This window comes from Orbicella franksi, chromosome 15, assembly GCF_964199315.1.
Source record: "Orbicella franksi chromosome 15, jaOrbFran1.1, whole genome shotgun sequence".
Classification (NCBI taxonomy): Eukaryota; Metazoa; Cnidaria; class Anthozoa; order Scleractinia; family Merulinidae; genus Orbicella; species Orbicella franksi.
Window position 1 is genome coordinate 8,779,401 of NC_138159.1, and position 12,500 is coordinate 8,791,900.

General features: G+C 38.2%; 1 protein-coding gene across 2 annotated transcripts in view; it reads left to right on the forward strand.

Moving 5' to 3' along the window:
• Positions 1–12,500, forward strand: part of LOC145469485 (importin subunit beta-1-like) — a 28,394-nt gene that overhangs the window by 5,399 nt on the left and 10,495 nt on the right. For both annotated transcript variants that reach the window (XM_081453222.1, XM_081453221.1), the window contains exons 6-16: positions 1,088–1,164; positions 2,083–2,158; positions 3,284–3,343; positions 4,184–4,273; positions 5,101–5,215; positions 8,797–8,894; positions 10,477–10,648; positions 10,888–10,940; positions 11,231–11,419; positions 11,696–11,826; positions 12,293–12,368. In XM_081453222.1, the coding sequence (XP_081309348.1) occupies positions 1,088–1,164; positions 2,083–2,158; positions 3,284–3,343; positions 4,184–4,273; positions 5,101–5,215; positions 8,797–8,894; positions 10,477–10,648; positions 10,888–10,940; positions 11,231–11,419; positions 11,696–11,826; positions 12,293–12,368 (1,137 nt within the window). The remainder of the gene's footprint in view (positions 1–1,087; positions 1,165–2,082; positions 2,159–3,283; positions 3,344–4,183; positions 4,274–5,100; positions 5,216–8,796; positions 8,895–10,476; positions 10,649–10,887; positions 10,941–11,230; positions 11,420–11,695; positions 11,827–12,292; positions 12,369–12,500) is intronic.

Consider the following 12,500-nt stretch of genomic DNA (forward strand, 5'->3'; position numbering starts at 1 on the left):
GCCACAACAAGTTTGATTGTCTCATTAATGAGATGTTACTCATTAAACAATTACGACCGTGTTTAAATGTACAATCAGACTCAGTTCGCGCTAAAGTCTTTGTCTAACTTATGCAAATTAGAAACTCTGAACTCTTAGTTACTCTTGAAATCGCATATTTAATTAGTTTCCCTTGACAATGGCGCCAAGATGTCGCCGAAACGTCGGATTTATCTATCGTTAGTTTTTGCCTGTAAACTTGAATAAAACATTTAAAACATGAGGTAAGTCTGCAGTTACCATATACTAATGAAGCAAAATTTTGACCCAACATGGTCTAAGCTCTCGTAAGTGACCACCTCCCATGAGCGACTACCTAGGCTTGACATTTTGGGTGGTTGCTTACGGGCGGTTTGACTGTATCTTCTTTTCTTCCTTTTGAGAACTGGATGTTAATATGAAAGTTGAAGCACGGGAGAGTACGTGCATGTAGCCAAGATGTGAAACTAGTAGAAATTTCTTTACTTGGAAAGGGCTTCAAATCCTAACAGCATTTTCATTTCGAGCCCTTGCAGCCTTGTTAAATTTGTGCAACAGGAAGTTATTTTATCCAGCTCCCTGCTTAACCTACGTCCCTAGTGGTGGGCGGGGGATTAGGAAACAGGAAAAATGGAGGGTCTGTTCGTCATTGGGAAAAAGTGAATTCCCATTTTGCCTGAAATAGAAAATTTGCATTGGCTCAAAGGTGAAGAAAAGTGCCCTCACCTTGACTTAGTTAGGCTTTTAGCCAGATGGGCATCCTGGTGTCCTGTGGACAGCCATTTTCTACAGAAAATTATTTTATTTTTCAGATGTTGCCTTATAAATTGCTCATTTGAGCAGGCCCCATAGTACATTTTGGATGGCCACATTTCAAATTCTGGCTAAAAGCCTGAATTAGGCTGCATGTCTTGCTGGCTTGCAAAGTTAGTGCACACAAAGGGTTTGATAGGTGTTACGAAAAATGTTGAAATGTTTGCTTAGAACTTTCTTTGCCATAGGGACTGAAATATTTCTAGTGGTGGAAACGTTGTGAATTACTGATGTCCATTTTCTGTTTTTCTGTCAGGAACCTGAGCATCTAGTTGATCAGTCACATAAAATTCTTACAGCAATTGTATCGGGGATGAAAAAGGAAGAACCTAGGTAAGTTGTTAGTATTGTAGCACAAATACCGCCACTTGCATCTAAGTGTGAACATGCAACCAATGCAACTACCATCGCTTGCATCTAAGCATGAACTTGTGACATCGAAACATGCTCTAATTGGGTGTCAAATGTGGCATGATTGGTCATCAAACATTTGAAGCTTAGCAGACCACGGCACAAACTTTCATGCTCAAATTTGATCCTGACTTGTGTTAATATGCACACGCCTTTTGCATAAGTGGATTTGCTTGTAGTATAACCATGAAATATCAGTGGGAGAAAGACACACAGCACCAAAGTTCACGTTAGGGTCTGCTAAACTTCAATTGTTTAATGACCAATCATGTCACGTTTGACACCCAATTAGAACATGTTTCGGCATCACAGGTTCATGCTTAGATGCAAGCAATGGTAGTTGCATTGGTTGCATGTGTAACATATAACTAACAACTAAACTTCCACAGTTTTATCCAGTACATCGATATTAAAATCTATTGGGTAAAATGGTCTGGTTCTGTCACATCTGAGAAATAGAAAATTCTGTGTGTTTAAGTAAAACCTAATACAAGGAAAATAATATTTGGGAATCAGTGTTCCTGATAAGTGAGGGGTCAGCTACATAACGCGACAAATTGATAGAAAATGTATAATGAATTGGTGGGAGCAGTGGGAATAATGACCCGGTGGAATTCCTATTGACACCCTGCCTTGAAAACTTATCTGGAACCCTGGGAATATCTACGATTTTGTGTATATTCAATCACTAGGTAACGATTTAGTTAAATATTACTTTCAAGTTCTTCCAAACTTTCTCAGTCACTGCATCAGCCTGTGTGTTTATAAACAGGAAGCAACCATTTTTGATAGCATATACATGATAACTTCTTGTAACTTTCTTTTTAATCATGTCCACAGCGCTCCAATAAGACTTGCAGCGACAAATGCCCTCCTCAACTCTCTAGAATTTACAAAGCAGAATTTTGAAAGAGAGGTATGAGTGATAATTTTGTTTCTTTTCTGACAGATGTGAAACTTCATGCAGTTTGATATTATTGTATATGCATCTAAGCCAGTAAGTTAGTAATCTGGCTTTATTATTGGTTATGGTATAGTCTCTGGTGAGACTTTAAACCAGATGTTATTTTCCATGAAAAATTCTAGGATATTTTTTCAATGCATAATCAGATTGTCAGGCTTACATGCTTACACCTGACATTTTTCTTTTTATTGTGGCTACCAGCCTTAAAGAGGCATAGTCACTAATGTCATCATCTTTAAGTAGGTTGGTCTGTACCCTTACTCTTCAGATAGTTTTCATAGCCAGTCTGTGTAACCTTATATCTTCGGGTAGTTTTAGCAACCAATTAGAGTGCGTTCATACATGCATAATCCTGGGATAGTGTTCCTGGCCAATCAGAGCACTGACGGTCACAATCAGTTGATGGATCATGAACAATAATTTTCGAAACAAAAGGCTGTCAAAGTAATTCACTGTTTTTTCGTGGTTGGAGTTGAACAAGTGCTCCCAAATTCGAGGCTATTTGGTCTACAAGGAAGGTGGGTGTATAATTCAATCAATTGACCGCTTTGACAGTAGCTTTTAACCAATTCTTTCATGCTTGAGAAGCGTTTTTCTTCCGCCGACGTCCATTCCATCTTATTTTCTTTTATAATAATTATAATAATAATTAATAATTATAAAAAAGAAAATGAGATGGAATGGACATCGGCGGAAGAAAAATGCTTCTCAAACATGAAAGAATTGGTTAAAAGCTACTGTCAAAGCGGTCAATTGATTGAATTATACACCCAATTATTACCGTGGTCTGTGGCTTGAACATTTTTATTTTCCAGTACCTATATAAATGCAAACTGCTAGATAGTTGCTCGAAGGAAAAAAAGAGTCTACATGTATGTTGTGCCACACAACATAAAAACTTCTCAAAATCTTTTTGATCCGATTCAAATATAACAATTTGGCTTGAAAGTCATTTTATTTGCTGTCAAAACAAGGGGTTCAGCCAATTGTTTATATCTAAAGTAGCCACATGCAGTCCTCAACTGCCTATTGTATTTATTTTTAAACTTGGTCATATCTCATTGTTGCATTTTGCAGACTGAACGAAACTTCATTATGCAAGTTGTTTGTGAAGCTACACAAAGCACAGAAACTCAGGTGAGTAACGAGATGCTGTTTCCTACTCACATGATTTGATATGTTTTCCTTTCTCAGGGTGCGGGAGGGAGGCAGTAGCCTCATGGTTAGTGCGCTTGACTCCAGAGCAAGTGGTCCGGGTTTGACCCCTGGCTGGGGATATTGTGTTGTGTTCTTGGGCAAGACACTTTACTCTCACAGTGGCTTTCTCCACCCAGGTGTATAAATGGGTACCGGCAAATTTAATACTGGGGGTAACCCTGAGATGGACTTGCATTCCATCCAGGGGGGAGTAAAACTACTCCTTGTCTCTTCGTGCTACTGAAACCAGGATTAGCTCCGGTCTGATAAGCCACTTGGCTCGTATGCAGACTTTATCTATCTCAGGGCAAGTGATAATAACAATAAACATATTAACCTTGTTTTCTTGGTTTACACTATGGATCCTCGTATTTTCCTGTCAATTTGTTGCACCCAGTCTTAATCTTATGGACCAGACCTCAGACTTGATTACAGCTATACCCTAAAATTCCACTGAGAAAACAGGGCTGTCATTAAGTTTTGATTCACCTGTAGCCTTGAGCTTCACATACATAGCAAACTTGTTTCTTTTTGGGTGATTTGTATCAAATTCACCCATAACATCAAGGCGGTTAGGGGCCCATCAAACATACTTAGCCTTAGCAGCTGTTATGGGTTACAACCCTTATTGACAGCCCTGAAAAAAAGCTCTGTTTGTCAAGGCCCCTTTAATATCAACACCCTTTAATACAGCCAGATGGCTTTCACAGATTTTTAATCTTTTCTTCCAAACCAGAACATAGGCACTTAGTATTTCTTCTTTTCCCTTTTGGTAAACAGCTCAAAGTTTCAGCCTTGCAGAACCTTGTGAAGATAATGTCTCTCTATTATCAGCACATGGAAGAATACATGGGGAGAGCACTGTTTCCTGTAAGTCTACCAGGCTTGAGTGTGTTAATGTGGTAATGCAGGATCAATCAGCTAGGAAATATGAGGGCTGACAACAATTTGCAGAACTATGATTGGACATTTGTTGGTTTTGTCTAAAACCTCTTTTACCCTCTAAGCAGACTAAACTTGGAGGAGAATCTAGTTTTTGTTATCCCACAAGATTTGTAAGTCGAGTGAGGGGACTCTTCCCCTCAGCTAAACATTTTAGACACAGTAATAAAGTTTTTATTTATTTATTATTCATTATAAAGGTTGGAACTAACTGCTTGATGATTCCTAATAAGCTTTTTATGATCTATCAAAATTCTAACTTGGCACCGAGGTTACGGGAGAATAAAACGAAAGAAATCACATCAAGGTTAAGGAATGGATAAAGGATTTCTTTTGTTTTATTCCCCAAAGCCTCAGCACAAAATTTAAAATTTTACATATTTGAATTGGCCTATTGATCTAAGCTTTAAGATGGCGATGGTGCAATTGAGGCAAGAACTCTTGCCACTGGCCCATTATGATGTGTTCTTTGGCAAAACACTTTTCTCTCACAGTGCCTCTCTCCATCCAGAGCCCAGCTGTACAAAACATTATTAAGCAGGATTTAAGACTTTTCACTGAGATTTTGTGCTTTTATCTTCTGTCCCCCACTTTTCATGTCAACTAAAATCCAAAAAAAATTTTTCCAGAACATTTGAAAAACAATTAAAACATTGATGAAGTTCTGGATGGGTGTTAACTGTTTTTTTGAAAAACCCTGACCAGGTGTGAAAACAAACTTGTCATGGACTAATGCCTTTTTTCTCCTCTTGTAGATTTCCATTGCTGCAATCAAATCTGATATTGATGAAGTTGCTCTTCAAGGTATTGAGTTCTGGTCTTCAGTGTGTGACGAGGAAATGGATTTAGCAATTGAAGCTGTGGAGGCATGTGGTTTGCATCTTCAATTTTTAGATCACTGAAGTACAATTGAATAGGCACCACTCTTTGCTCACTCAGTTTTGTACTATTTAAAACCAAACAATAATATTCAAACAGCATGAAGTCTATGCTGGAGAAATGTTGGTCAATAATTTGTACTGAATGCAAACAGATAACCAAGATGGATAGCTGAAATAATTTTACACCATGCCTTAGAAAATACAGCCAATCCAAATACAGGAAAGCCGTTGTATATTTGACAGTATTACAGCCAACTTTACTGTCATGCACCGTGTCTATGTCGCATTGATTGTGTGGGCCACTGTATTTTCTATGACCTCGTGTAAAATAGTTATGCAACGCTCTTTTGTGGTATACCATGCGATGTCCCACTTGTCACTTCTATTTTCTTGGTATGCACACTTTCCTAAAGGCTTGCATGTATACTTGGAAAATGCAACTAACTTGTGGAATATTGTATGATATACCGCTCAAAAGCATTGCATAACTTGTATGTACTGGAGAAATAATTACGGTTGAATTTGATTTTCACTGTAATTGTTATCATGCAAAATAGTTCCCACCCTGTTTACACAACACTAGCTACCAAATTAGTAGTTCCTGTTTGGAAAATGTAGTCACTTCAAGGATTTCACTCCCTGCATGTTGTACACAAAATTGTCTCAGACTGGAGTGCTTCTTTAAGCAAAAACCAATCTCAAATAGAAAATTTTCAGGTTGACACTTTGGCTTATACTTTTCCTCTCCCTCTAAAATTTTGTGGATGGTTTCACTTTCAGTTTCTAGAATTGTAGTTATAGTGTAATTTTAAGTTGTATTGTATGTAGGTCTTCACAAATGAAGAGCTACTCTGTGGATGTTTTGTGAATAAACCATTATTATCATTGCCACTATCACTACAGTATTGTGAAAAAGTAATGCAAACGAACTTCGGCGAAATTCGCGCTTTTCGTGACTTTTCAAGGAAATTTCACTTGAAAAGAAATCTCTTTGACAATTTGTGATATTTCGTGGCATTTTCACGATGTCTATTGTTTCAATCTGCATGAACTTTCATGCAATAGTTCGCAGTGTGCAGTAATATGCTGCGAACTTTCGAGTGATTATTCGTTCTACTCGAAAGTTCAAAGCGAAATTTCAAGCAAAAACTCGCGCAGTTTCATGCAAAGTTCGCTGTGATGTAAATAGGAATCATCCTTCTCGATGTTGTGTTGTCGCGGCCTGAAACATAAGCTCGATTACCAGTCGCTGTTCGGGAAAGGAGCTCGAGAGAGTGGCAGAAATCGAGTCTACCTGAAACACAGCCGGGACGTGTTTACAGATTTAAATTCAGTGTTAAATCGAGCAACTTCTCTTTAAAACTCACTTTGTTAGTCGACAAGGAAAAATTTGCAGGCGGTATCATTATGAAAAGTTGACACTCGCTTGAGAAGCTGCCGAGAACGACATATATGTTGTGTAATAACACACGAGGTTTCACACCGTAGTCCTAGTCCCTGCACGGGTTTGTTATTATAGCTACCATAGCAACGCTTTGGGTATCATAGAACAGACAACAGGTTTCGTGTTCATTTGCCTTCAAGCACTCGTATAGATCATGCCAAAAGTATCAGATTATACAAGAACTCAAATCAAGGTCCTTGACAAACAAGGTCTCACCCCAGTCCTTGAAGAATGAAGGTTTGAGTGCTAGTCTCGCTAGCGTTACTCGAATCATTAAGAAACTATGAATTACAGGCTCCGTGGCAAATTTACCGCGTTCTGGAAGACCTAAAAAGCTGTCTGAGGAAGCAAAAGCTTTCATTGATCAGCAAATGCAAAAAAATGATGAGATGACAAGCAGCCAGATCCAGAAGAAGCTGGAGAAATACGGAATTTCCGTATGTTCAGCCACTGTGCGAAGAACGAGAAAGAAGCTTGGTTGAACTCTGCAGAAGATGGCATATTGTCAGCTCATCTGAGCCCCAAACAAATAGTGAAAGTGTAATGTTTTTGATAATTGAATGGTGTGTGAAATGGCTTTGTGGAGTTTTCTTTTTCAACAATATAGAGTAACTTATTATTTGTAATATTGAAAAAATAGTTTTTTCTAGAACTTTTCAGATAAGAAAAAAGTTAACTGTAATGTAGTCATAGGACACGAAAAGTTTTGCAATGTTTTCCAGATTAGTAATAAAGATAATTGTATTTATATTGTTAATGTTGTGCTAGGATAAGATAAGTTCTGTGCTTTTCTGATTTTAAGTCATAAAAGTGTAAAACTGCAATACCGCAGTAGAACTAGTATGATCAGAAATGAAAGTTAATTGTTCAGTAGTTATATTGTTAGCTCAATTATAATTTACCCGATGTAACACCTGTTAATAAATTGTAAAAAAATCTTCGTGACTACATGTACTGCAATGCATACCGGGGGACATTACCATTTAAGAACTTGTACTATTGACATTCTTACACGCAAATATTACAGCTTACCAGAACTGCTTTCAGTAATAATGATTGGAACATACGAAAGAATCAGGCTTCTCTCTTCAGAATACGGACAGTTTTCTTTTGTTTAGATTTAAAACGGACTTTAGGCTACAATGCACATGTAATAAGACTGTCCACAGTCGAAAAATGCGACCTTATTTTTGAATCTTGACTTAAATTTATTGTTGGTTTGTAGCCTTAGAAAAAAAACGCAAAGCCACGCATTCACAAACGACACAAGTATGTGAATGCAGAAGTAATTCCGGCGGTCACTTTGTCTCCGCTACCTCATCAACAGAGACAAAGCGACGGCCGGATATACGTCCACGTACAGCTGTAAGGGAACTGGGTCGAATAAACACAAGGACGTTGTTCTGAACAATCGGCATCTACTCAAAATGTTCATCATTGTGAAAGCATTCATAGCAGACCTTCACGCGTTAGAATTTGGGCTTTATCAGATCATTTTGCTTTAGCGGATTAACACAACGAACTGCTGATGTTTTCGTTTTTATGTGGAACAAACAGAGCTTGTCGACTTTACAAGAATGGTAAGTGTTGGTCTTGTGTGTTGGCAGCACCGTATCTCAACTCAGAGTCAGTGAACTTGTTTTAAAAGATTTCGCACATATCATGTGTAACCTTTCACAGTGTAGCTGCACGTTTTATCCGGTCAGTGATTGATACGTACTATTTGTAAGGTATAAGCTTCGATTCATGGCGCAGTTTACAACAATAAACAATGATATATTTCGTGTAAGTTACATGACCATTTGAACGTATCGATCACATAGAGGAGTTCACAAGAAGGCTACTGAACTATTGTTGAATGTCTAGCAAAATTTTGTGTCCTGGCTAGCAAAATAACGTGATTTGTCGGTGAGGCAACGAAACTTCAAGGAAAAATCGCTCCTTGTTCTAGCGAAATGTCACAAAGTTCAGCTCGAACTTTTGCGCGAAGTTTCGCGTGAAAAATCGGGAAAACAAAGAATGAAATTCGCGCATTTCGCTTGCATTACTTTTTCACAATACTGTATTACTATCACTGTCATTGTCATTATCATTGTCATCATCATCACTTTGTTTTGGATAGGCAGCAGAAGCTAAAAGGGAACCAGAACAGACAAGCAGGCATTATGCCAAAGGCGCATTACCTTTCATTACCCCTCTACTGACTGCTTGCCTCACAAGACAGGTCAGTACAATTAATATGTATGGAATTTATAATAGGGTTGCAGGTAAAAGAGAACATTTGAACCTCTTTTACTGCCATTTCTTGTTTGCAACCACTGTCTTTTCCTCATGGAAACTTTAGTATAGCTGCCAATATGGCTTGAGTTACCTGTGGCCTCGATCATGATTCTCTTACCAGTAAAAGACTTGTTGCTTTGTGTGTGAATTATTATCGGTAACAGGGAGGTTCACCCACAGAATTCCTGTCAAGGGTCTTCAGCCAAGGCAGGTGTTATGGGTAAAAGCTCTTCATGACAGTCTTTTTCTCCTTGGCTCAGTCAGCTCCATTAGTCATCAAAATGGAGTGTGCATGCATTTTGAATGGATTGTGCCTCTGAAAAGCTACATGCAGGCAATTTACAGCCAACTGTATTTTTATTTGTCATAACCATGAAAACACCGACCATACATTTTTAAGCGTTTTCATCGGTTTGACAGTTTGACATTAAGTTTTGAGTGGCCTCTACCTGTGTTCTCCACACCCCTTGACACCCCTTGCAGACTTGTTACTTTGTGATTGAATTCTTTCAACAACAGGCAATTTCACCTGTAGCATCAAGATAAAATTTTAATTGAGTTAACTTCCAGTTTACCTTCAATTGAAAATCAAGCAATGCTCTGCCACTATCCATTTTTGAGCAAAAGCTTCTCCTCTTTGAAAGCAAAAACTCACAAATGTGCTTTGCAAATTCCTGCAAAAACAGGACTCAAAATTAACTTTTTTGTTCGGGAGCCAGCTAGCAACTAACAGAAAAATTTTGGTCACCAGATCATAGATTTTGGTCGCCAACTCATTTTATATATAACTTACACAAGAACTCAATTTTATATGTTACTTTGCATGCAAGAACAGTCACAATTGAAGAGCGAAAACAATTAGAAACAACACGAGTAACACTTAGTTATAAAGCTACCGTTGTTCTCAGGTGATATGTCTCTGCTCCAAAGGTGATGGTTGTCTCCACAGTCATTTTAAATGAAACGAGGCATAAAACGTTTTAAGTGTGTGGTTTTCATTGTGAGACAAACACAAGTCCTTGCATATTTTCCCTTTGCTACTTCTTCGAAATGCCGTTCTTTATTTTGTACTTGCTTTCCTTGATGCCTTTCGCTCATGTAATTCTTCAACTGATTGGTATCTGCCGCCATTTTCGCAGCAAATGAAAAGCACATGGCATTGAAGTGCGCCTGCGATCCCAGTTTCGGAAGAAGCCACTGAAACAATATGGCGCGCCGCGAACACAGTATCGACGTGTCAAAGTACATTAAATTTTTTCAATTATCGTGTAATAATCAGACATTATTTTACTGGGGACGAAAAGGTGAGTTGTATACTAGCTGCCATATCCGATTGATTTCCTAATATAAAGATTTAAAAACAAAAGTTGTGTCATGGTTTTCTTTAGTTATCAGACAAAACCCAAGTCGCCAGCTGGTGACCAGTTCTGAAAATTTAGTCGCCAGTGCTCAATTTTTAATCGCATTGGCAACCAGTGAGTCGCAATTTCAAGCCCTGAAAAAGCTGTTTGTAAATTTTGTCGCAGGAGGAATATGATGACGAGGATGACTGGAATCCATGCAAAGCCGCTGGTGTATGCCTAATGCTGTTGGCCCAGTGTTGTGAAAATGATGTGATACCTTTTGTGACAGACTTTATAATGGGAAACATTAAAAACCCAGAGTGGAAAAACAGAGATGCGGCTGTTATGACGTTTGGTGAGTGTATTTTAACTTAAAATCACTGTAAGTGCTACAATTAATTAAGCGAAAAAAATCTCATTCTCAAGTTCAATGTTGAGGGTTGAAAATGACCAAGAGACGTCGAAATGCTGTTTTTTTTTTTTTACCCATGATTTTTACCGTGAACAACAAAACTGACAGCACTTTTTTCAAGCCCTGCTGCAGTCTTGTTGTTTTTTTTTAATGTGGACTGATAGCACAATTTTATATTTCAGGTGCAATATTGGAAGGACCTGATCCCAAAGCTTTGCAGCCATATGCTGCGGTGGTAAGGCACCTTTCCAATACTGTCAAGTTGTTGAGTATTAAATCTTTCAGGAACTTTTCCTTTAGGAGTGGTTAATCAGGTATCTAGAGAATTTTGGGTCGCAGAAACTTTTGATCCAAACTAGAAATCTCAGAGGCCTATCTGGTGAGTCATTTCTCTCTTCTTTCACAGCCAAAAATTGTTTTAGTCTCACTCAAACATGTTGGTGACTCTCAGGTTATATCAGCGCAGGGCACCATTTCTTTTTATGAGGGTGTTTATTTTGATACAGATGTAAAATTTCTTTGCAGGCCACACCAATGCTAATAAACTTAATGGGAGATGAATCCGTTGTTGTACGAGATTCTGTGGCTTGGACACTTGGTCGTATATGTGAGATATTACCCCAAGTTGTTATTGAAAATAACCTCCAACTCCTGGTTGAAACTTTGTTAACTTCACTTGAAGCAGAACCGCGGGTTGCTGCTAATGTCTGCTGGGTAAGTCACTTGACGTACATGTTTTGAAAAAGGGGTCACTAGTTCATGATCGATTCTGTAATGTGTCACTCTCTTAAAATAAAGTTCTTACTTACTTACTTACTTACTTACTTAGTTACTTACTGAACAACTGACTGACCAACCGACCGACCCACCCACCCACCCACCGACTATTAACTTATATGAATAGAATGTGAAAACTTGATGACTGAGTTTGTAAAATGGTAAATAAAGCAGAGACATTAAATAACTAATTGAGACTTGTGTTGTTGTTAGGCGTTCAACTCTCTAGGAGAAGCAGCATATGACGCTGCACAGGTGTCTGAAGATGAAGAGGAACCGCAGACATATGCGTTGTCAACTTGGTTTCAACAGATTGTAGGAAAGCTTCTTGAGGTCACAGATAGGTATGAAATGCTGAACAAATTGTATGTTATTGCACCTTTTAGTTAAAGATCTCATTAATTTTTGGGTTGGGCACTGCACAAACGGACTGACTGTGAAAGCTTAATTTTGCTTGCCTTCAATTTTTTTTTTGTATCAAGAAGTTCAATTTAAAAACATTTGCCTACCTGTGAAAACCAGTTTCCTCAATGCTGACAACCTTAATGAGACCCTTGCTTTCAATAGCATGTAATAATAATAGAACCTTGTGTTTTATGCTGCAGCCAAATTCAAAAGGTTGCGATTGATGAATTTTAAACCATTTTTGGTCAAATTCTCAGGGGTTTTGTTAATGTTTTCAGCAGTAGGGCAATATACCTGGTGCTTGGCCATCAATGAAACCCCTGAATTTTGCTGCCATAAATGCTGCATCCTTTGATGAGTAAATAGTTGTGTCCTACAACCTTCCTACTTCTTTCTTTCCTCCAGGTGTGATGCTAATCAAGGAAATCTTAGAAGTTCAGCTTATGAAGCTGTAATGGAGTTGATTAAGAACAGTGCAAAGGTACCCAGTTTTGCCTCCCTAAAAACAGTGCTTGTTTCTTAGCTCAGCCTGATAAAAACTGAGTATATGAAAAAAATATATGTACGGGTCTGACAGTGACCACAAACTAAAACCTTGTGTACAGTGTGGGAT